The sequence below is a fragment of the Nelumbo lutea genome, chromosome 2 (genome assembly GCF_056320005.1).
Source record: "Nelumbo lutea isolate HS-2025 chromosome 2, American lotus-T2T, whole genome shotgun sequence".
NCBI classification, from domain to species: domain Eukaryota; kingdom Viridiplantae; phylum Streptophyta; class Magnoliopsida; order Proteales; family Nelumbonaceae; genus Nelumbo; species Nelumbo lutea.
In genome coordinates, this window is record NC_142685.1 from 37,478,322 (window position 1) to 37,504,638 (window position 26,317).

At 37.9% G+C, this 26,317-nt stretch overlaps 1 protein-coding gene across 1 annotated transcript; it reads left to right on the plus strand.

Annotated features, from left to right (window-relative positions):
- The first annotated feature begins 6,585 nt into the window (after positions 1-6,585).
- LOC148869920 (Putative adipose-regulatory protein (Seipin)) lies at positions 6,586-20,901 on the plus strand. The gene is made up of 2 exons (XM_088971176.1): positions 6,586-7,310; positions 20,017-20,901. The coding sequence occupies exons 1-2, from the start codon at positions 6,726-6,728 to the stop codon at positions 20,704-20,706; spliced, it is 1,275 nt and encodes a 424-aa protein (XP_088827302.1). The 5' UTR covers positions 6,586-6,725; the 3' UTR covers positions 20,707-20,901.
- Positions 20,902-26,317: the final 5,416 nt, after the last annotated feature.

The following is a 26,317-nucleotide window of genomic DNA, read 5'->3' on the forward strand; positions in this document are numbered from 1 at the left end:
TAATTAGACATATAATAAGATTACGTTTAAATCAAATCCTAGCCAAAAGGCGGATGATACACTCTCTATCCATTGACAAACTTGTGGATATATTAAGTTGGGCTAGGTCTTAAAGGTTCCAGCCAATTTTTATATGAACCATTGACTTGGGGAGCTGTGATTTTTTTAAGTAAATAAAAGAATTATTAAAAGAGAGAAAGAAAAAGTTAGAAAGATATAAGAGACGTGGCCTTTACAAATGAGTCCGGATCTGCTCCAGAGCGCTTCTCAGCATGTTTTAGCTGCACATTCAGAACATCTTCCATACTTATATCTTATTATTCATGGAAGATGTTTCCAATAAATGATAGGATGTGGCTGTAAGATTGGTGTGAGGAACATTCTGTGAAAAGCAAATTCCAATTCTTTACAAACAAAAGCAAACAGGCCGGGAACCATAGGCTATTTTTTTTTCTTGGAAACATTGTTGCCATGTAAGCAAGATTGAAAGCGGTTTTCTTTTTCATTATTACTGTTGGGTTCACCCATTTTATTGTTGAAAATGCCCAACCACATTAGAACCAAAATACTGATTTAGTTGGTCATTTCATGTAATAACCTGTATACTGGATGAAGTGGATGCTCATCCAATGGCCTGCCATTAAGCTGCAAAGATCAAACAAAAAATCTCCTGGAAAAAGATTCGTCATGCTCATTGAGGAGACGGGGGAGAAACCTAAAATTTGATGAAGTGATAACCGGAAAGCACAAGGCAAAGTGGTTGAAAGACATGCAAGAAGAAATGAATTCCTTGCATGAGAGCCACACATATATATGACCTTTTGTAAAAGTGTCCAAGGGAAAGAGAGCACTTAAGACTAGTAGGTGTTCAGATGGAAAATTGAGGACAAAATCTCACAATTAAGGTATAAGGTGAGATTGGTTATGAAATGATTTTGGTAGAAGAAAAGGGTTTATTAATGAGATTTTGAAAAATTGAGGATAAAATCTCACAATTAAGGTGTAAGGCAAGATTGGTTGTGAAAGGATTTAGGCAGGAAGAAAAGGGTTTATTAGTGAGATTTTCTCCCCTATTGTGAAAATGACCTCAATTAGAGTTGTTTTGAGATTAGTTGTAAGGTTGGATGTCAAGGTGGAATAACTTGATGCCAAGACAACATTTTTATTTCTTATGGTGATTTCGAGGAAGAGATAAACATGGAATAACCAAAAGTTTCAAATCCAATGGAAGGGAATATTTGGTTTGTAGGCTGAGGAATGGTTTATATGTACTGAAACGAACTCCAGTGGTACAAGAAGTTTGACTCATTCATGGAGAGTCACAGATAGTCTAAAACACAATTGGACCACATCGTGTTCATTATTATTCTACTCTTTGTCAATGACACATTGATTGATGGGCAAGACACCAACAAGATTGATAGAGTAAAGAAATAATTGAGCAAATCCTTTGTGATGAGAGACTTAAGACCTGCAAATATTAGGCATGATGATCCCGTGTGACAGGAAAACAAGAAAATTGTGGCTACCATAAGAAAAATACATTGGAAATGTACTTGCAAGGTTCAACATAAACAATGCAAAACCTATTAGAACTCCCTTAACAGGGTACTTCCAACTTAGCTCCAAGTAGTGCCCTACCATTAAGAAGGAAAAGGAAGAAACGAAGAAGACTCCTCATGCCTCCATAGTGGGTAGTTTAATGTATGCCATGGTCTATACACATGCAGTTGGAGTTGTTAGCAGATTTGTTGCGAACTGGAAAGGAACACTAGGCCATAGTGAAGTGGATTTTCAAGTATCTATGGGGTTCCTCCAAGGTATGTTTGAGCTTTGGAGAAGGCAAACCTATCACGAAAGGTTTTACAAACACAAACATGCAAGCTGCATGGGCTTAGTATTCTAGACTGAGTACTGCCTTGATCCCCCACTATTTATCTTCAACAATCACAAGATTATCCTATATATGTTGATTTATGTTGATGACATATTATTAATTGAGAATTCTTATACTTTCATCATGGGACTCTTATCTCAACTGTCTCAGGCTTTCTCTCTCAAGGATCTAGGTGATGTACATTATTCTTTTGGTATGGAGATTACCAAACATTCCTCAGGGATCATCCTTTTTCAATGATGTTATATTTTAAATCTTTTTTCGTCATGCCAATATGGAAAATGCAAAGCCTCAAACATTCCCCATAGTCGTCACTTGTAAACTCTCAAAATTCTCTAGTGATCTTTTGCCTGATCCCTCTGAATACAAAAGCTTTGCGGGCACTCTACAATATGTCCCTATTATACGATTAGATCTTTCCTTTTCAGTCAACAAAGGTGTGTCAATTTCTACACGCTCCTACAACAGATCATTGGGTTACTGTCAAGTAGATTCTTCGCTATCTCAAACACACCCTTGACCATGGATTATATTTTTATGCCTCTAATTCTCCTCCATCACTGGCATATTCCAATGCAGATCGATTGGGCTGGTAGTCTTGACAATCGGCACTCTACTGAAGGCTTTGCTATCTACCTTGGTCGTAACTTGGTCGCCTGGAACACCAAAAAAGAACCTACTATTGCATGGTCCAGTATAAAGTCTGTGTTTTGTGCTTACGCCAATTTTCTACCAAGGTTTTGTGATTGTCTTTTCTACTCAAAGATTTAGGCTACTCTCTCCCTCAACCCCCTTTCATCCATCTAGTGTGACAACATTGGGGCAAATTACTCAACGGCTCACCCTATTTTTCATGCACGCACCCATCATGTAGAAGTGGATTTTCACTTCATGATTTGGTTCTTTACAAGTCTCTTCGTGTTCAATACATTTCTTTGGGAGACTAGATTGCTGATGTGATGACCAAACCTCTTAGTGGATTTCAGTTTATGCATCTACGCACCAAGCTTCAAGTCCTTCCTGGACCTTTCTCTTGAGGGGACGTATACGTATTGGAGTTTAAGTAACCTTGGGAACTCTATCCAGTGTAACATGTTTTAGTTAAACCATATCTATATCACCTTATCTCTAAGCTATTGTATCCTAATCGAATTCATCATCTCACTGTTGTAAGTTATAGGACTCTCACTCTATATAATGCAAATGTCTAGACCAGCCTAAGCATTGGGATTTTCCATTCATTTTGAGTCTTGCCTTTGCAAATTCTTTATCTGGTGTGGTGGGGGATATTGATGGGCAGTATGATAATGGTTGTGACATCGAGAGTTGGGAAAGGGGCAGCCAATACAGAGAATATATAGTATTGGCAAGAGTTGAGACATGGCTATGGGTTGAACGGTTATATACAGGGAACAGGTATGCAGGTAAGTGTAGTGGGTATAGTCATGATATCAGAGTGTAAACATGCTCAAATAGGAGTTGTTATGTTAGAAGTTCAAAAGTTGATGATGAACAGTAATTTTGTCGATTGCTACACGAACCCAGATTTCTTATACTCATTTTTTCTATCCACACTCTATTCATTGAAAATTGCAGCCATACACTCTCACAATTCAAAGATGACTATGTGTGGTAATAATTCACAGCGGATAGAGTGTGGGTAGAGTAAATGGGTATTTTAGTCAATTTTTATCTCTATTCTAATGGAGTGTAATTACATTTATATGATAAACTTCAGGATAAGTGACTGTTATTAGCCAAAAACAAAGAAATTATCAATATTGTTACAAACCTTAGGGGAGGTTTCAGCAATAGCAATTTACCTTATTTTTTATAATTAAGATCAATATATAGATTTTCTTGGTAAATAGTCCGGTGTTTCCTTTTTTTACTCAGAAAAGGGCGATTCATTAATACTATAAAGCAGCAACCTAAGGCTCAGTTTGGAAGGAGTATAAATATAAATATGTAGAGTGCAAAATCTTGTATTTTATATTATTTTGCACTGTACATATTTGTATTTATACTCCTTTTATACTAAACCTAAGCCTGAGTTTGGAAGGAATACAAATGCAAATATATACTGTGCAAATACATACAAAATAATGCAAAATATAAAGTTTTGCACTCTACATATTTACATTTATACTCCTTCCAAACTGAGCATAAGAAATAACCACTGGACAAAGATACACAGTGGAGGCTGACAAGATTTGAGCGGGCTAACAACAGTAATCAATTAAGACAGTTAAAAACAAAAACTAAGAGACTGGATCGGCTCCTCACACCTGGCACTTCACGTGCACATCCTATCATGCATTGGAAACATCTCCCGTATTTATTGGTTATTATTCATATATGTTTCCAATACATGGTGGATGTGCCTATGAGACGCCCATTTGTGAGAAGCAGATTGCATTTCCGATTTGAAGAAATGTCCATTCTCTGCCCTTCCTCTGAGAATGAAATTTCATTTTTTTTTTTTATTTCAATTCCCATCCCATTCCTATTTGAACCAGAACAGGTTATTCTGGTTCCAACTGTTTGATTGAGTGGGAATGAAATCCTATTCCCATTCCTAAAAAATGGCATTTCCGATTTGAAGAAATGTCCATTCTCTGCCCTTCCTCTGAGAATAAAATTTCATTCTTTTTTTTTTTTTTTTATTTCAATTCCCATCCCATTCCTATTTGAACCAGAACAGGTTATTCTGATTCCAACTGTTTGATTGAGTGGGAATGGAATCCTATTCCCATTCCTACTAGAATGGCATTTCCGATTTGAAGAAATGTCCATTCTCTGCCCTTCCTCTGAGAATGAAATTTCATTTTTTTTTTATTTCAATTCCCATCCCATTCCTATTTGAACCAGAACAGGTTATTCTGGTTCCAACTGTTTGATTGAGTGGGAATGAAATCCTATTCCCATTCCTAATAGAATGGCATTTTCGATTTGAAGAAATGTCCATTCTCTGCCCTTCCTCTAAGAATAAAATTTCATTCTTTTTTTTTTTTTAATTTCAATTCCCATCCCATTCCTATTTGAACCAGAACAGGTTATTCTGATTCCAACTGTTTGATTGAGTGGGAATGGAATCCTATTCCCATTCCTACTAGAATGGCATTTCCGGTTTGAAGAAATGTCCATTCTCTGCCCTTCCTCTGAGAATGAAATTTCATTTTTTTTTTATTTCAATTCCCATCCCATTCCTATTTGAACCAGAACAGGTTATTCTGGTTCCAACTGTTTGATTGAGTGGGAATGAAATCCTATTCCCATTCCTAAAAAATGGCATTTCCGATTTGAAGAAATGTCCATTCTCTGCCCTTCCTCTGAGAATAAAATTTCATTCTTTTTTTTTTTTTTTATTTCAATTCCCATCCCATTCCTATTTGAACCAGAACAGGTTATTCTGATTCCAACTGTTTGATTGAGTGGGAATGGAATCCTATTCCCATTCCTACTAGAATGGCATTTCCGATTTGAAGAAATGTCCATTCTCTGCCCTTCCTCTGAGAACGAAATTTCATTTTTTTTTTATTTCAATTCCCATCCCATTCCTATTTGAACCAGAACAGGTTATTCTGGTTCCAACTGTTTGATTGAGTGGGAATGAAATCCTATTCCCATTCCTAATAGAATGGCATTTCCGATTTGAAGAAATGTCCATTCTCTGCCCTTCCTCTAAGAATAAAATTTCATTCTTTTTTTTTTTTTAATTTCAATTCCCATCCCATTCCTATTTGAACCAGAACAGGTTATTCTGATTCCAACTGTTTGATTGAGTGGGAATGGAATCCTATTCCCATTCCTACTAGAATGGCATTTCCGGTTTGAAGAAATGTCCATTCTCTGCCCTTCCTCTGAGAATGAAATTTCATTTTTTTTTTATTTCAATTCCCATCCCATTCCTATTTGAACCAGAACAGGTTATTCTGGTTCCAACTGTTTGATTGAGTGGGAATGAAATCCTATTCCCATTCCTAATAGAATGGCATTTCCGATTTGAAGAAATGTCCATTCTCTACCCTTCCTCTGAGAATAAAATTTCATTCATTTTTTTTTTTTTAATTTCAATTCCCATCCCATTCCTATTTGAACCAGAACAGGTTATTCTGATTCCAACTGTTTGATTGAGTGGGAATGGAATCCTATTCCCATTCCTACTAGAATGGCATTTCCGATTTGAAGAAATGTCCATTTTCTACTCTTCCGAGGATGAAATTTCATTCTTTTTTTTTATTTCAATTCCCATTCCATTCCTATTTGAAATGGAATGATTTCGATTACCATTCCGATACCAATTAAAAATGATTTCGATTCCAGTTCCAGTTACAAACCAAACGATCCCTAATATCTTATTTGCGGTAGATATTAAATTCTTCCTGAATCCACAGCCTAGCAAGCACTAAACCATTCCCAATAACAATAACCTCTGCTTGAATAGCCGAAAGAAATGGCTGGCCCATGATAAGCAGCGACACAATAACCATTCCAATCCCATATAACAGTGCTAAAATTGGCTTTATTTATAAGTTATAATTAGCGTTTCTTAGTATTAGTATTAATAATCTGTTTATTAAAAAAAAGTAAATAATCGGCTTTTCAGCAGTTCTAATTTATCGTGTACTTCCAACTGCAACACACGTTTCAACGTTTGAGCTGGGCTTCAGACAGTTACAAGACACGTGTCAGTGCTTGGCACCGCCTAACCACCACTTATCAGTTTCCCTCTATGCAGATCTCACTAAAAAAATAATTAGAAATAAACGCTCATAAGTCCTTCACTCTCCTCTTCTTCTTCGTCTCAAGAACACTAGACAAACCTATGGATACCCATCCGATTAGACCATCCCGGCGTACCTTATTAACCACCACCCCTCATCCTAGGGCGAAAGAGGACGACCTCCTGATACTGAAACCAGCAGCCTGGTTCGTAAAGTTGGTAGCTTTCCAAGCAGAACTCATCTCTAACTGCTTAGAATATCTGTCATCGACCCTCTTCTCTTTCCTGTCAACGTCTCTTGAGTCCGTTCACCGTGCCGAAGAAGTAAGGGAAAGTGCCGGGGTGGCTGTGCCATCCCGCGTGGCCGACGGCAGCGGCATCTTCTTGCGGAAGCTCGGCTTTGGGCTTGTTGGTGCTATTTATGCCGTTCTGCTTCTGACTGCTGTCATGGTTTTGGCCATTATTGTCGGAGTTGGGTGGGTTCAGTGGTGGGTCGAGGAGCCTGTGTTCGTTCGAGAGCCTCTGCATTTCGATTACACTGATGCTCATCCCAGCGCAGTCTTCTCATTCAGCGGTGGTTTACAAGGGAATGTGAAAAGGGCGATTCCAGCTGGGCACACCTTCTATGTTTCGGTCGTGCTTCTGATGCCGGAATCTGATTTTAACCGGCAAATTGGAGTTTTTCAGGTACTGATCCGTTTATTTCTTTGCGTTTCAGAGGAAAGAATCTAATCTGGATTGGTTTGATTGTTTTCTTATGGTTATTAATTCTTGATCTTTTTTCAAAAAAAAAAAAAATCTTGTTCTCTTACTTAGTTCTCTTATATTATTACAATTGTTGGTGAATGGACGAGTGAATTGATTTATATGGTCGAAGTGCTGAAATCACAGCCATGGATCATCTGTTTAGAGCCTGGAAATAGATGTTAATGTGCTAAGTGGTGATGGTTTCAATGGCTGGAGCCCATTTTTGGAATTTTGAGGTTGAGGGGTTTCTGCATGTTCCCTCACCTTGGCTCTGTTTTCAGTACCTAGGCTGACTGGCAATGGACTTGACGGAGCTTCGGAATGTTGGGGATCGGATCTGTCAAATCCAGATCCACATTGGAATATCATGCAATAGATCCATGATATATCCATTAATATGCATTCGGGCCAGATTAGGGTTAGATCCCAAATTGACACGTATGAATGATGGGATCATACCGGGTCCAAATTGATCCAATCCCCGAATCCGGAGGGGTTGGTTAAGGTAACGTTTTTCAACCTGTCTTTTGACCTGGCTGGTCGGACCCGTGACCCATTTACAATTCAGTTGCGGTCGTATCACAAAACTAAATAACATAGTGAACGACCCATTAACCGAACCACTTATCCATTCAACATGGCATCGGTTTTCTGCACTATTTTAATCTTTGAAATTTTTTGTAATGATGAAATCACTGGTTGACCTGTTGGTCCATATGGATGAACCGCTGACATGTCGAGCCATAGGAAAAGCAATTCAGCACCGTCGGGTTTTAAAAAACTGGTTTTAGGGTGGAGATCTTGTGAGGATATCAACCTACAAATATCTTGATATATACATTCCATTTCATGCACTAGGTTGAGCAGAGTTGCAATGACCATGTTATAAACCACTAGATCCAGCTTGGCTCAAAGATAGGCCCGTCTTGATAGATTGAATGGGGCATTTCGAATTATATTTTCTTGATTTTGGATTTGTTTATGTAGTTGTTAGAGCTCATATTGTTTTCGAACTCAACGGTGGCTTTAGATGATTCATTGAGACCCAATTGTTGATTGGGATATGAGACTTCAGCTGGTAGAGGGGGTTTTAGAAATCGACTTAAAACTCCCATGAGAGACGGGGTGTATTGAGGCGGTGAAGAGCTGTTGTTTCACAGTGAACAAGGCCTTGGAATTGAAAAATAGAGGTTGATGTAGTAACCTTTGGCTTTTAGATAGATAATCACGAAGGAAAGCCTCTCTTAGGTGGTTACAAAGCTCTATAAATAGAGCCACACCCACCTAAGTTCATCCATCAAGCAAGAAACAACGAAGTCCCAAGAGAAGGATTTCCTCTGTTGGGTTTCTGGCAATGTAGTAGAGAAGAAAAACTCTCCCAAGTTCATTTTCATTTCTGGCATTGTAGTAGAGAAGAAAAGCAGACAAGGTTTTTGAGAAGATTTCAAAGCTCTCATACATCTAAAGGGAGCTATGGGGCGGCATTGCATTTACATCCACTGCTCAAGGTTAGACATTTATATTTCCCTTGTCTGAGAAGATTTCAAAGCTCTCAAACATCTAAAGGGAGTCCTCGGGGCGGCGTTGCATTTACATCCATTGCTCAAGGTTAGACATTTACAACTAAAGCGGTTCTATGCTTTGAAATGAATTGAAATGTTGTATTTTCTTCTTTGTTAGAACTGCTATAGTAGACATAGCAGGCCTAAAAAGCCCACTAGATTAATCCAATTGTTTTGAAATGGGTTCTTGGGTGGTCAGAAACGACGAGGAATTTGGGTGTTCTTAACAATAGAGAAACGACAGAAAATAAGAGAGAGAAGGTAGAAGGTAGAAGAGAGAAGGTAGAAGGTAGAAGAGAAGAAGAAAGGTTGGCGACCAAAAAGAATTACTGGTGGCGCCAAAATATGTTAATATTTATAGGGCGACCAAAAAAGAAAGGGAAAAGACCCTTGTGCCTTGTAACTAAAGTACAATAACAAAAAATAAATACTTTAAAAAATAGACCAAATATACTTTAACTAGACAAAATAATAAAATAAACTATTTCAACACTCCCCCTCAAGTTAGGGCATAGATGTCAATCATGCTCAATTTGTCACACAAATCATTAAGGTTACATGATGAAGACCTTTGGCGAAGATGTTTGCAAGTTTTTCTTCTGAGCTGATATATGGAGTGCATACTTCTCTATTCACAAGTTTTTCTCTAATAAAATTCTTGTTCACTTCAATGTGTTTTCTCCTATCATGGAGGATTGAGTTCACAGTAATGTTGCTAGCAGTTTTATTGTCCCAATAGATTGGCATGGGGTTGTTAATTATAAAACCCAGTTCACCTAACAGGTTTCTTATCCACATGATTTTAGAAATTTCATGAGACATAGTTCTGTATTTTGCTTTAGCATTGGACCTAGCCACCACACTTTGCTTCTTACTTCTCCAAGTGGCCAAGTTTCCTCTCACAAAGGTACAATGCCTACTAGTAGATTTTCGATCATCTGTTGCCCCTACCCAATCAACATTTGTATACACTTCCACTTTCAAATGCCTATATTTCTAGAATAGCAAATCAGCTACTAGAAACTTCTTGAGGTATTTAAGGATCCTCTTTACAGTTTCAAAGTGAGTGAGTCCTAGGATTGCGCATGAACTAACTAAGGACACCCACTGCATAAGTAGTACCAGGCTTGGTCATAGGCAAATATAAGAGTCTCCCTACAAGACTACAAGTCTCTAGAACTTCTTCACATCTTTCAAGAACTCCTCTTAATTGTCTCCTACCTGATGAGTTAATTGGCTTCACCCATAACTTGTCTCTATCTTCTAATAGATCTAGTACATATTTCCATTGAAAAATAAAGATGCCTTTTTGAGAGCGGGCAACTTCAATCCCAAGAATTAACATAAGGGTTCTAGATTTTTCACCTCGAATTGAGTGGTTAAGAATTTGTTCAGTTTTTGTATTTCAATCTTTTAGTCTCCTATGATCACTATGTCATCAACATACATAATTAAAGCTGCAATTTTCCATTTACCTTTCTTCATAAACAGAGTGTGATCTGACTGGCATTGTTTGAACCCCATTTAGTGAACAGCTAAGTGAAGCTTATTAAACCAGACCCGAGGTGATGTTTCAACCCATATAATGATTTTTTTAACATGCACACCTTCTGCTCTCTACCTTTGGCGCAAAAACATGAAGGTTGAGTCATGCACACTTCCTACTCACCATTCAAGAATGCATTTTTAATGTCCAACTGATGAACTTCCCAGTTAAGATTTGTTGCCAATGAAAAAAGAATCCTAATAGAATTCATCTTGGCTATTAGAGCAAATGTCTATGCATAATCTATTCCATAGACCTATGTAAACCTTTTTGCCACCAATTTGGCCTTGTACTTTTCAATTGTTCCATCAGCCTTATGTTTCACTATGAACACCCACTTGCATCCCACTAGTTCTTTTCCTTCAGGAAGATCCCACCAACTCTCAAGTGCTATTTTGTGCAATGCATCAATTTCTTCCTTCATTGCATCTGTCATTTAGGTTTGGATAAAGCTTTTGCCACATTCTTAGGAATAGAGGCACTGTCAACGGAGGAAATGAATGTACAATATGAAGGTAAAATATGATCATAAGACACAAAGTGAGAGATATGATGATTAGTAGTACAAGATCTAACACCCTTTCTTAGCAATAGGAACAAAAAGATCATTAATAGCAGGGGATCAATATTAAGAGGTTCTAGCCGATGATGAGGATCTATCTCTAGAGAATCCGATGATGTTAGTTGCACAATTTCAGGTTCCACGACTTTTGAACTCTGTTGGCTCTTATGGTAGTGAAGAAAGACACGAAATGGAGGAGGATTAGGAAGATGAGGTAATTAAGTCTGAGCCTAGGTGAGTTTCTCCTCAACCCTACTCTCTCCCTAAGGAGAAACCGAGAAGAAAGGTTGATTCTCAAAGAACGATACATCCATGGAGACATAATACTTACATGAGGTGGGGTCATAGCAACGGTAACCCTTTTGAGATAAAGAGTGTCCGAGGAAAACATAAGGAATAGCACGAGGATCGAGTTTATCATGAATAGGGGACAAGTCATGAATAAAGCAACGACACCCAAAAACATGCATTGGAATGGGGGACAACATAGCTATAGGAAACACAAATTGATTTGGGGCTTTATACTCTAGTAACCGACATGGCATATGATTAATGATATATGCAGCACATAGAACAACATCTATCCAAAAGCGTTTTGGAACATTCATATGGAGTAATAAACCACGAGCTACTTCGAGAAGATGACAAGTTTTTCTTTCAGCAACACCGTTTTGCTGGGGTGTCCTAGCACAAGAGCTTCGATGAAGAGATCCACACGAAGTAAAGAACTCCGTGAGATCACTATGGAAGTACAATCTTTGGCACTTCATCTTTATATCACATAGGATAAACCCAAGTATATCTATAGTAGTCATCAATTAAAGTAATGAAATACTTATCTCCAGTCTTAGTAGGTAGAGTAACAGGGCCCTAAACATCAGAATAGATAATATGAAATGGAAATTCATATCTTTTATTTCTTAAAGGAAAAAACTTCTATAATGTTTGCTCAATTGACATGTTTGACACTGCAACTTACTAAATAACAATGATTTAAATAATTCTAGAAACATAAGTTTTAATGACTCAAAAGAAAGATGACCAAGATGACTATGCCATAAGTAGGCTTAACTCTTATTAGATGAACTTAAAGACTCTATAGGTAAAAGATCGGTTTTATTCTTCTCCAACACATAGAGACCATCCACCATACTTCCTCTACAATCGTCTTCCTCAAGGCCAAATCCTGAAACACACATGAAGAAGGAAAGAAAGTAATTGAGAAAGTAGAGTATTCAACTTGTAGTTGGTATATCTTGGCGTAGTGCCTTTGCTTTGAATAAGTAGATTTTGCTTGTTCCCATCAAGTTATTTCAGCCCACATGAATGTCTTCCTTACCTGTGGCAACATAGAAACCAAGAACCATGACATCACCATACTATTTTTTTGGTAACACCTATCATATTCAACACTTCCAAGTCTGTGGTTCCTTTACTTTACCATTAATATATCATATTTCCCCCTCAGCAGTAATGTAGAGTTTCATTCCCCTATACTATTCAAGGTAGTCAAAGAGAATTACAATCATGGGAAAACTCATTTCAATCCCCCACTCATTATGTTTTGACTTCCTCAAACTCCAGAAGAAGTTATAGAATTCTCAAAGGGCATGGTTAAAAAAATTTCAGTCTCAACACACAACTTAGGATCGCTTCTTACACCAAAAAACAATTCCTAGTTCCATAACAAATAAGCAGTCCGCATACACACTTCAGTTTGGACACAAACTGAGCACAAAACAACACCAATTTCCAAACAAAAAAGGTAAGATCAAATTGATTTCAGACCTGTATGGGTTAACAGTTCCAACCTACCAATATTCCAGCATGTCTAAGTGCATTAACCATCAAGAGAAATCCTTAACAAATTGTAATCACACCAAAAACTGGAAATAATAGGTCATCTGTGACCTATAGTCATCCGTTCATAGGTACAGGATCATACGATCCAAGAAAAAAAAAAGTCTAAACCTCACAAATTTCTGACAACATTTAGCAGCCTAGCTTCATTTGAATTTTTTTCTTGGTACATGACCAAGAAAGATAAGAGAAAAAAATAGGAAGGTTTGTACTAGTTGTAGGTCAGTTTTTTGTTCTTAGTCTGGAGAAGACAACAAGTTGAAGTGGAAGACTTGTTCGAATTGCTCACATTCAATAAACCCACTCGGATACCACTTAATAGTAGAGAAACGACAAAAAATAAGAGAGAAAAGGGAGGAGAGGAAGAAGGGAGAAGGTAGAAGAGAAGAAGAAAGATTGGAAACAAAAAAGAATTACTGGTGGCGCCAGAATATATTAATATTTAGATGGCGACCAAAAAAGAAAGGGAAAAGACCCTTGTGCCCCTGTTGTAACTAAAGTACAATAACAACTATAAAATAAATACTTTAAATAGACCAAACAAACCCTAACTAGAAAAAATTATAAAATAGAAATAAAGTAAACTATTTCAACAGATGTCAGTCGACAATCCCTTGAACACCCCACTGGGATGCTCTGTTCAAGCAAACACTGTAGTTCAGCACAATCCAACTTGACTCGATTCAAATGACTTGAATCGATTTGGTTTGGTTCTGATTTGCACAATTCAATCTAGTTCACTCATCTCTATCAATCTAAATCAGTGGCATTGGAATTGGATCAAATGGGCATAATTCAAGTTGATAGGCTAAGATAAACTCACCTTTGTGGGGTTGGTTCAAGAGGTTTTTCAACTCCGTTCTAGTTGAAATTCTATGGACCCATAATAGACCCATGATCCATTTATATGTGAAATTTCAAGCTAAAACTTTTTTTTTTTTTTTTGGATTTGGAGATATTGGACCAGTTTAGTGATTGATTTGTTGGTTCATTATCATACCATCAATTTTGGGAGGCATGTTTATAGGGTTTCCAAAGGTTGAAATTTGGAGGGCTCATAAATGACACAATTTTCCATCTATGTAAAAACTATTATGGTGAAATAATCCTTGGATATTCTTATTTGAATCTAGTTAAATGGTTATTTTTCTAAATTTGCATTTTGCCTTTGTATTTGTTAGTTTTGTAATATTTTCTATTAATTATATGAAAAATGCATGTGGTAATAATTATTATACATATTTTATATTTATATTTATTTCATTTAAGTATAACTGTGAGGGTCTCCTCTATAAATAAGTCATATTTTTGTACCTAACCATGATGGGTAGTAGATTGACCCAACGGAAGGATGCTACTTTGAATGGTTGAAGTGGGACAAGAAGAATAAATAAGACATTTGAAAATCCCTTAGTCCAATGGTGATGGGCCTATCTAAATAATAGAATCACTTAACTAGTTTGGACCATGGACATTATAAAATTATTGTTCAGCCCAATGAAAAGACAATAACATTAAATGAATCATGGGTCAAGACCTAATAAGGATTATGTTATGTAATGGTCTTGATAAAATTCAATTGCTTGTTTCCCCCAATTTGATTTATGTCATTGATATGTTTGTATATGCTTGGCATGTGGGATGACATTTTTTGTACATTTACTAATATACAACTATAGTTAATCCAATAATAGTTACGGGTTATTTGTCTAGTGTTGAAATGTTGACTAGTACAAATTTTAATAAATGGAAAGACTAGACCATGATTCTTCTAGTGTGTATGGATCTAGATCTTTAAATTGCGACTCAATCCCATTGAAGCCATTAGTACTAGTGAACAAAAAACACTTTATCAAAAGTGAGAAAAGTGAGAATGCTTAAATTATACGAGTCTGATGATCATGAGGATCATCATTTCTACTACAATCCATGGGATTATTTCTGAAAAGAAAAATGCGGTGGAGAAGAATTTTGCTTGATTCATCAAAACACTGCCAAGTACCCATATAATTAAGATGATGATTATGAAGTATGATGGTCATGATAGTGCACATGAGCATATCATGAAAATGAGTGACATGACAAATCAGCTGAAAGTAATGGATATGGATATACCTGAAGGATTACTTGTACATTTCATTTATGACTTCTCTTCCTACGCAATTAGGACAGTTCAAGATCAATTACAGTACAAAGAAATAGAAATGGAAGATCAGTGAGCTAATTACTGTGTCTAAGAAGACAAAAAACTTCCAAAGTCAAATTTCTGAACATGCTCACATCACCTCTAGGTCACATAAAAGACATTTCAAAAGGAGAAGTTAGAAGAAGGGTAACGAAAAGGATATAGGTGTAGAAGGTGGGATTACAAGACATGCTCTTTGCAGGACATGTAAAAATAGGAATGCCCAAAACATGTAGTTTGGTTCAATAACAAAGGTAAGGATTTTACCTCTATGATTTATGAATCCTATCTAGTAAACATGTGGTAACATAACAAAGATAAATGTTGAAGCCATAGGGACATATCATCTCATTTTAAATATCGACTTTAATATAGATTTCATAGATACTATCTATGTACCCACATTTAAAAGAAATCTCATTTGAGTTCCTATAGTTTTGAATTTTAAGTTTAAGAACAAAATTTTTACTCTATTTCATGATTCTATTAAAAGATTTGGCTACATTTCCAAGGAAAAGTGGAATGTGCCAAAAAGATGAAGTTCTCATTTCATTATATTATTTTGACTTTTGATGTGTATGGATTGAATAAAGGAAAACAAACCAAGACCACCAAGAAAGGTGTCATAAGGTGTGTAGAGTTATTGAAAATAACACAAACAAATATTTGTGGCTTGTTTCCTATTCCAATTATGAGAGGACAGAAATACTTCATCACCTTCACCACCTTTTTCCAAATATATATATATATATATATATATATATATATATATATAGTCATAAGGTGTGCATGTTACAGGAACATGCATTGTTTCTAACTACATTATGTTGGGCACACTTGAGCATAATGGTTTAGCAGAGTTACGAAATTATACTCTTACCTAAAAATTTATGGGGTGAAACCTTAAAGATGGTTTTTGTATACATCCTGAATAAGTCCCTATTAAAGTGTATTTAATACTCCATATGAATTATGGAATGGTAGGAAACCCCAATCAGGATATTTGCATGTTTGGGGTTGTTCAATTGAGATAAAAGTTCACAACCCATAACTAGGTTGGATCCTAAAAATGATTTTAGTGGTTATTTTATAGGTTATCCTAAAAGATCTAAGAGTTAACAAATTTCTTTGCCATACCTTGAATACTAGAATTATTGATTCTAGGTAGGTTGAATTTCTAGAATTTAGAAATTTTAATGGGAGATTTGAACCTAGACAAACCACCTTTCAAGAAAATTTGGAGATTATTCTTGTACATATCATCTAGGAAAGAGTTGTACCAAGTGAATCTTAAGATTGGTACACAAATTGTCTAAATAATTAAATCATTGAGGATAAACACCGATAGAATAGATCCCACTTAGAAGATTTCAAATAATATAGAATGAGTGTGAATAGGAGTTGAGTAAATGAATGTGAGCACAAATCGAATTTGAAATGGAAAGCATTGAGATTTGGGTACCTAGAAGAATCAATCCAATAAGTTGTAAATGGGTTTTTAAAACCAAAAAGGACTTTAAGGGGAGTATTGAGAAATATAAAGCCACTCATTGCAAAAGGATACACTTAGAAGGAAGAATAAACTATATAAAGACCTCTCCTATCTCAAAGGACTCATTTACAATAGTCATGGCTCTAGTTTCTTATTTTAATCTGGAACTTTATTAGACAAATGTCAAGATCTTGGTGAAGTAGTCCTTGCAGCTTGCTTTGCATTTCTCAATGAAATAGGTCCTCCTTCCTTGTATATCTCGACATCCAACAAATTCAAAATCTCTATACCCTATTACCTCCAACTCTTCTATGCACTTATAAGTGAGTATATAATCTTTAGTCCCTTGCAAATAGTCCTGACTTTCTTGGCTAATTTTTAATGGTCCATACTATGTGCAAATTAATCTAATAAATTTTGCCACACAACATACCACATCCAACTTTAACAGAACCATGGAATAGAGTATAACTTTTGTTCTTAAACTATAATTCAAAACTAGAGGAATCAAGTTTAGGAAGTGATAATTGATATTCAAATTGAGCTGATGTCCCCCTATGACTTCAACATCTACCTCTATTCTGTCACTAGCTACTATGGTGCATTCTCCCTTATGCAGTCATCGGATTGTTAGAAAGCCTTGCACAAAAACCGTGACATGAGTTGTAATGCTTGTCTCCACCAACCACTTATCAGGAAGTGCATTAACCAGATAGGATTTAGAAATCATGAAGGAAAAACCCTTACCTTCATTGTTGATCCATACTGCATATTTAGGGCATTCCTTCTTTATGTGTCTCTTCTGTTTACAGAAGAAGCAATGTGCCATGTGATCCTCACCTTCTACAATTATGGTCGTTTCCTTATCCTTCTTTTGACTTTTTTTTGAAGTGTCTTATGTGGCCCAATGGTAAGATAGGCACCTTCAAGTATTTCACTTTTAAGCCTTTCTTCTTCTTCAACGCACATAGTAATAATCAACTCACTCATCTTCCATTTCTCTTTCTGTGTAGTGTAGTTGATCTTGAATGGACCAAACTACATAAGAAGAGAATCCTTTAGATATTTCCATATTCATTCCTTTCAGTTGATTTTCCATGTTGCTCATTTTCATGATGTGGTCACATACCCCACCACAATTATCATACTTCAGTCATATTTTGATCACAAGGGTACTTGCCAGTGTTTTGGTGGATCAAGCAAAATATTCTTCTACTACCTTTAAATTATTAATTGCATTTTCGTTTTTAGGAATCATGCCATGGATTGCAGTGCTAATGGTGCTCCGCATGATCATCAAACTCATGCAAATTTGAGCATTCCCACTTTTCATGAAGCGCTTTTTATTCACTAGTACCAATATTAGTGGCTTCAGTTGGTTAGACCCGATCCATGGACCTAAGAACAACCATGATCTATTCCTTCTATTTGTTAAAGTTTACGACAATTAACCAGTAACCATTGCTAGATTAACAATTGCAAATTTCATAATAAGTGTACAAATATGTCATGCCAAAAGTGCATAAAAATGCACACATATCAATAATTTAACATAAAATTGGGGTAACTAGCAATTAAGTCTCATCAAGACCATTATATAATTATATAATATAATCCTGATTAGGCCCTAAACCAAGATTGATGCAATATATTATTGTTCTTTCGTTGGGCTAAACAATGATCTTACCAATGATCTTTATGGTCCAAATTAATTAAATCTTGTTATCCAATACACCCATCCATCCACTCTAACCATTTAAAGTATATGACTTATTCATGAAGGCGAACCACATAGTAATACTCCAAATAAAGACCATATAAGTCTAAGACATGTACCAGAATCATCATCATGTGCCTTTTTTTAGAAAGTAAATAGCAGGTATTACAAAACTGATAAATATTTGGGCAAAACTACAAAAATTATTTGAACAACCATTGAATTGGATTAAATTATGCATATATAAGTTATTTTAGAATATATTTTATACACATGTGGAAAATAGGGTCCTTTATGAGCCCTCCAAATTTCAGCCTAATCTGAGGTTGAAAACTCCCTGAACCGGCCTCCTAAAGTTGTTAGTATGCTAATGAACCAATGTATTAGTCATAGAACTGGTCCGATATCTCCACATCCAAAGGGACCTTTCCTCTAAAAATTTATATATAAAAGGCTTACTATGGGCCTACAAGATTTCATCCAAACGGGGTTGGACATCCCCTTGAACCAGCCCCACAAATATGACCTTATCATAATCTGTCATCAATTTGAACCAGACCACCCCAAACCGATTCGAACAGCATAGATTCAAGCCAGACAAATTCGAACTGAATCAAGTCAACTAAAACCGAATTGATACGGATTATTTGGGTCGAACCGAGTCAAGCTGGACCGAATCAGGTTAGGGAAATCCAAACATTAATTTAAACGGGTCGGGTCGGTCCGGGTATCCATAGGACCTGACCCTTGGAAGGTCATCTTCTTTGCCCGTTTTTGGGTGCTATAGTGTTCACTCGATGGAGCGAACACAACAGCATTGGAGGGGTGTTAACAGTGCGATCAGCCACCAGAAAATGGTTCCTCTATCGCTGCCGACCACCTAGGGATTGTTCTCTCCTCTGGTAAGAAATCAGCATAAACTGGCAATTTACAAGTCTGAATCTTTTAGAAACAGAGAAGAAAATATCAAATTTTCAATTGTTTCAGAGCATAGAACCTCTTAGATACCAATGGTATGCCCTTATGTAAATTTCTAAACACATTAGAAGTATGAAAGGATCAATCTATACTCTAAAATGAAGTGAAATAACCATGGATTGACCTTGAGCAATTGAAGCCAATGCAGCATCCATGGCCCCTATTTGAGATGTCAGAGAGCTTGGAAATCACTTCTCTCTCTCTCTCTCTCTTACTCTTCTTCACCTAAAACCGAACTGGAGAGCTTTTCTCTCAACAGAACAACAAAAAACCAGAAAATAGAACTTCTCTTCGGAGTTGGTTGTCTCTTGCTCGATGGAAGAACTGGGAGAGTGTGGCTCTATTTATAGAGCTTTGCAACTGCTCAAGAGGGGCTTTCCTTCATGGTTAAGCATCTGAAAACCAGAGGCTCCATCAACCTCTATTTTTCCAAATCCAGGAGCTTGTTTACTGTACCAATGGCTCTCAACTACCTCAATGCCCTCTCTCTCTCTCTCTCTCTCTCAGGGGGGTCTCAGGTTGTTTTTTTATAACCATTTTGCCATCCATGATGCCAGCCGGAGTCCTAGTCAGCAACTGGGCTTCAATGATTTATCTCGAACCACTGTTAAGCTCAAGAACAGTATGAGCTAGCTCTAACATATATATGATTTCTTTCTTGGCAATATGAACTGCAATACCCAGACTGCACTACAGCCCACTCATTAATTTCTAATCAATTATTATTCAATACTGTTTTATCAGTTGACTGCAGAGGTTCTATCAGCAACTGGAGACGTTCTAGCAACATCTAGTCAGCCATGCATGTTGCGTTTTAGAAGCCCCCCAGTTCGACTGATGCGTACATTTGTTATGGGCATACCCCTCACACTGGGGATTTCAGGTGAGACGCAGAAGATCACAGTAGATGTACTGAAACACATGGAAGTAAAACCAAGGACGGAGGCAATCAGAATAAGATTAAAACCAAGAGCTGGAATCACTTCTCTCCCAGAACTGTATGAAGCTGAGATCCTCGTAAATTCCAAGCTTCCTTGGAGAAAAGAATTCGTGTACAATTGGAAATGGACATTTTACGTCTGGGCTTCCTTGTACGTTTATATAATGCTTCTTGTAGTTCTTGCCTGTTGGTATAAACCATTTCTCTTCCCAACTGTAGCAACAGGTGTAGATGGTCGAGATCAAAGAAGTTGGTCCTTGGAAACAGAAAAGCATCCACAGTCTAGAGATAGACGGGATGGGGAGATCTCAGACACGTTGAGGAAATGGCAACCAATCAGAAGCAAGAGAAAGTCATTGCTTCCACATGGTGTGGTCTCGCCGGAAAATGCTGCAGCTGGGTCCTCGACAACTAACTTTACTGTTAACCCAGAAGAAGCGTGCGAAGTTGTCGAAGATTCTGGTGGGTTTGGGGACTCTGAATCTGTATCATAGGTGGTTGATGAGCTGATTAAGAACTGTCAGTTGATGTTGCAAAACATTGTAACTGCTACCACGTATTCTGTAAGAGGAGTTCGCTGTTAGTACTTAGGAATTGATAAACTGTTAGTTGTCTGTTTTGCTAGCTTAGGAATATGAGAATCCAGTCCAGTTGATCATTTATGCATCTCGACTATAATTGCCTGGGAATCGGTTTTGGTTACTGCTCTAAACTGATAATATGATATCTAAACGTCTCTAGCTATTTAAATATAAGTAGTTTTTTTTTTTGTCAAATTACAATCGGGTCTTATTAGGTCGGACCCGATAAGAATCTGGTTGAAAGTAGATTGGAACTGTTAACAGGTGTAATATATATACTGTTCACAGACTTAATACTCGTAGGAGTATTTTTGTAATTCTGTAGACATATTGTTATGTACGGCTAGAATAATATAAATGCAAAGCTTCACTCGACTGAAGCTAAGTTTTGTTGAGGCCATAACTCAGTTGCCTCTTATTCTTCTTCCTCTTCTTCTTCTTTCTTCTTTTCTCTTCTTCTTTTCTTCTTCTTGGCCTCCTGCTCAACATGGAATCAGAGCAGGTTCGTTCAGGCCTAGAAAACAACTAACAGAGGTTGCTCTCCTCTGCTGCGAAGGAGCTATAGTGCTGATGCTCGAAGACAAGGAGGAGGAAGCTTTTCTAGTGTTGCGGTTAGTCTTCACTGCCGAGTAGGGCTCTGCTACAAGTATGCTGACTATTCAACTTCCTAACACAGAAAAAGGGTTCGACTACATGTTTTTTGCTGGTAACTGGGTTGTTTCGGCTAAGAGGATTGTAGAAATCCATCCCAGATGTTCGAAAGAAGGCTCTGACCTGAAGGGGAGTTTGAGTTCATGACTGAACTGCCTATTGCAATCTGACCTGAAGGGAAGTTCGAGTTCATGACTGATGATTGTGCTGCCTATTGCTGGTACTGAGATTCTTTTTCTCTCTTCCTATTTATGGCTTCTTGCACGACTGTTAATGTTCCAGAATCTGAGTAGGGATTGTTCCCCTTCCTCCGATTGTATGTTGCCCTAGTCTACACTCTAAGGGGCTATTGATGAACCCTAGAACTTGAGTGACTGTTCGGCTGCCCTGGAAAGTGGATATCAGCCGATTAGGTGTGGTGAATCATCACTCGTATTGTTGCTCCTACTGTGCCTTTTTTGGGTTGAGAAGCTGTATCAAAGTTGTGAACTGTAGGTCTTTCAGACCTAGTTACACTGCATGTGCAATTCGTATTGTGTTTTTGTGAACTCCTACACAGTGTAGATGATAACCCCTAGTACTGTAGTTGTAGTGTTTGTGTTTGGTTCTCTGTGAAACGGAAAATCAGCAAGTGCCTAGTTGTGGATTATAACAGCTCTGTAAGGCAGTGTACCTGTGTTTTTTGAGTACTTCTAAACTTAGAATCATGAATAAGGAAAGATTGTGGTGCACTAATTGTCAGAGGCCCCGACACACCAAAGATACTTGTTGGGATCTCTATGGGAAACCAAAGTGGGTTCAGGATTTACCTAAGAAGCAAGGCTCAGATGTAATTAGAAGACCCGGGCAACAAGGTACCAAGAAACACCACATGGAAAATATGGTTTCTCGGAAGAATCAGCCCTCCACTTCTATTGTGCCTCAAACACCACATAGCCAACACAGCTACTCTGGATCAGACCCAAGGGAGGATATTGTAAACTCTGCCACCTCTTTTGCATCCATATCAGGTAATTCTGCCACTGCTTTCCATGTTGCCTCACACAACCTTGACTCTCCATGGATCATCGATTTTGGAGTGTCAAAACACATGACTGGTATGTCCTCTTACTTTCAAACTTATCACCCTCTTTCCAAAAGAGATAAAGTGAGACTAGCTGATGGATCATACACTTCCATAGTTGGTCAAGGAACTCTCTCTCTTCCCCTTGGCCTTACTCTTTCTGATGTTCTTCATGTTCCAAAATTCCCTATGAATTTGTTCTCGGTCAGTAGTATTACAAATTCTTTGAACTGTTCTGTGACTTTTTCCCCTACCTATTGTGTGATTCAGGATCTGGCCTTGGGGAGGATGATTGGTAGGGGTCGTATGGTTGATGGACTCTACATGCTGGAGAATACGGCTGGCCTTCATGTTATAGAGTCTATGAATCAGTTCAAAAAGAGTAAAATGTATTTGTGGCTGAACGGAAGAACCGACACCTCCTTGAAGTGGCACGGGGTTTACTACTCCACATGAATGTTCCCAAACGATTTTGGCTTGAGGCTGTCATTTGTTCTACATACCTCATTAACCGAATCCCCTCTTGTTGGTTAGAGTACAAAGCCCCACATCAGCTTCTCTTTCCTAAGGCTCCTCTTCTTTCTATCCCTCCTCGTGTTTTTGGTTGTCGGTGCTTTGTCCAAAGCCTATCTCCCACCCGAGGGAAATTGGACTCTCGTGCTATCCCGTGTATATTTTTGGCTACTCATTCTCTCAGAAAGGGTATCGTTGCTTTGATCCTGTTTCTCGGAGATTCTATGTCTCCATGGATGTTACCTTCTTTGAAGATGAGCCCTTCTTTCCGGTTTCTCCTCAGGGGGAGTGTAGGCATGAGGAGAAACTTGAACTTCCTCCTCTTCCTAATCCTTCTCCTTCTCCCCCTTCTCTTCCTGATCCTCCACATTTCCATGTTTTTTCTCGTCGTCATAAAGGCCAACCAAGTTCAAGAGCTGTGGAGAATCTAGAAGTTGTACCTCAATTGCCATCAAACTCCTCAGGGGAAGATCATACCCTCTCAGGTAACTTGACTCCCAATGATAGTCCTGACCTCCCTGTTGCTAATGATCTTGACCTTCCTATTGCTCACAGGAAAGGTGTTAGGTTGTGCACCACAAAACACCCCATTTCCAACTTTGTCTCCTATGAGAACATCTCACCTTCATTTCATACCTTCCTTACCTCCATTGACAGTATCCCTATTCCCAAGAATGTGGCAGAAGCTCTCTCAACTAGAATGGACAAATGCCATGAAGGAAGAAATTGATGCTCTTCATAAGAATGGCACGTGAGAATTTGTTGATCTCCCTAAGGGTAAGGTTCCAGTTGGATATAAATGGGTGTTCACTGTTAAGCATGAGGCTGATGGAGTTGTGCAGAGGTATAAAGCTCGTTTAGTGGCAAAGGGTTTTACTCAAGTATATGGAGTTGATTATGTAGAAACCTTTGCCCCTGTTGCCAAAATGAACTCTATTAGAGTAATTTTCTCTCTTGCTGCCAATCTGAATTGGGATCTACATCAGCTCGATATCAAGAATGCCTTCTTGAATGGTGACCTTGAAGAGGAAGTTTATATGGCTCAACCCCCCAGTTTTTTGGCTCAAGGAAGTGAACAAAAAGTGTGCAAGTTAAAGAAGTCTTTATATGGGCTGAAGCAATCACCAAGAGCTTGGTTTAACAGATTTTGTACTGTAGTTCAGCAGAGGGGATACAAGCAATGTCAGTCAGATCACACACTGTTTGTAAAAAGGGTAGAAAGTAAAATGGCTGCCCTAAGAGTGTATGTGGATGACATAATTGTTACTGGTGACTGGGAGGATGAAATTCAAAGTTTGAAGGGCTTCATTGCCACTCAGTTCGAAGTGAAAGATCTAAGACCTGCCAAATACTTCATTGGAATTGAGGTTGCCCGATAAAAAAAATTGTATCTTCATCTCCCAAAGGAAATATGTCCTAGATTTGCTTAAGGACATTGGAAAGATTGGGGTTAAACTAGTTGACTCTCCCATTGACCCCAACCATAAGTTAAGTGACAGCCAAGGTGAACCTCTTAAGGATGTGAAGCAATTTCAGAGGCTTGTAGGAAGATTGTTGTACCTCTCTATGACTCGTCCAGACATAGCATATGCTATTGGTGTCCTCAGTCAGTTCATGCATGCACCTAGGTCGACCCATCTTGAAGCAGTAGAGAGAGTACTTCGGTATCTTAAGAAGTTCCCGGGTGCTGGTTTATTAATCCAGAAACATGGACACTTGAGGGTTGAAATTTACACAGATGCAGATTGGGCTAGATCCCAAAGTGACAGAAGGTCTACTAGTGGTTACTGCACCTTTGTAGGAGGGAACCTTGTTACTTGGAGGAGTAAGAAGCAAACCATGGTAGCTAGATCTAGTGCTGAAGCTGAGTACCGTGCAATGGCACATGGAGTAGCCAAATGTATGTGGATAAAGAATCTATTGGGAGAGTTGGGTTTTCTAGTTGGTAAACCCATGCCTCTACTCTGTGACAACAAGGCAGCTATCAGTATCGCTGCTGCCAACCCGATACTACATGATAGAACAAAGCACATTGAAGTTGACAAGCATTTTATCAGAGAGAAAACCATCACAGGCGAAGTATGCACTCCATACATCAGCTCTGAAGACCAACTAGCAGACTTATTTACAAAAGGGCTAAACCATTCCAGACATCAAGGTCTCTGTGACAAGTTGAGCATGATTGATATCTATGCCCCAACTTGAGGGGAAGTGTTAACAGGTGTAATATATGTACTGTTCACAGACTTAATACCCGTAGGGGTATTTTTGTAATTTTGTAGGCATATTGTTATGTACGACCAGAATAGTATAAATGCAAAGCTTCATTCGACTGAAGCTAAGTTTTGTTGAGGCCTTAATTCAATTGCCTCTTATTCTTCTTCCTCTTCTCCTTCCTTCTTCTTCTTTTCTTCTTCTTTTCTTCTTCTTCTTGGCCTCCTGCTCAACAGGAACCATTGGCAGCACTAGTTTGTAGCTAAGTGCATGACCATGGCAGTTAAAACTAAAGAACACCAAGTTCATCTCATTAGGATAATATAGGAGTTTACATGAACCATTCAATTTGTACTGAATTTATAATATAGGAGTTTACATGAAAGGAAATTCTATCTTAGATAGAGTCCTACAGAGATAACAACCAACAAAGTTCATCTCATTAGGATAACAATTATCCTAAATCTCTAACGATAATTGTTATCCTAAGGATGGAGTCCTATCGTAACTGATATACATAACAGCATATACTCTAATACGCCCCCTCAAGATCCATGTTCATGATGGAGTTTGTCTTTCAAAAAGCAGAAGTGATCACCGGCAAGAGGCTTGGTGAGAATATTAGCAACCTGATCCTTGCAGAGATAAAATGGACGCTTAGAGGTATCGTGCAAAAACAAGATCCCAAAGAAAATGAAAGTCAACCTCAACATAATGAGTCCGAGCATGGAATGCAGGGTTGGCAGTAAGATAGGTGGCACCAATGTTGTTACACCAAATAGTAGGTACCTCGGAAAGTGTAACCCCAAGATTTTGAAGGAGAGATGTAATCCAAAGAACTTCAATTGCTGATGTGGCACAAGCACGAAATTCAGACTCAATGTTGGAACATGAAACTGTAGCTTGTTTGCGAGAGCTCCAAGCAATTAAATTCGGACTTAAATAGATAGAAAAGCCTCTAATAGATCTGTAATCATCTAGACAACCTGCTAGTCAGCATTTGAATAAGCATGAAGAGAAAGAGAAGTAGATGATGCCCGTGAGAGGTTCAAACCATGCATAATAGTATGCTTAAGGTAACGC

Coding starts and splice junctions, on each gene's coding strand:
- LOC148869920 (XM_088971176.1), top strand. CDS start 6,726: ATGGATACCCATCCGATTAGACCATCCCGGCGTACCTTATTAACCACC. Junction 7,311..20,016: donor GGCAAATTGGAGTTTTTCAG/GTACTGATCCGT, acceptor CTGTTTTATCAG/TTGACTGCAGAGGTTCTATC.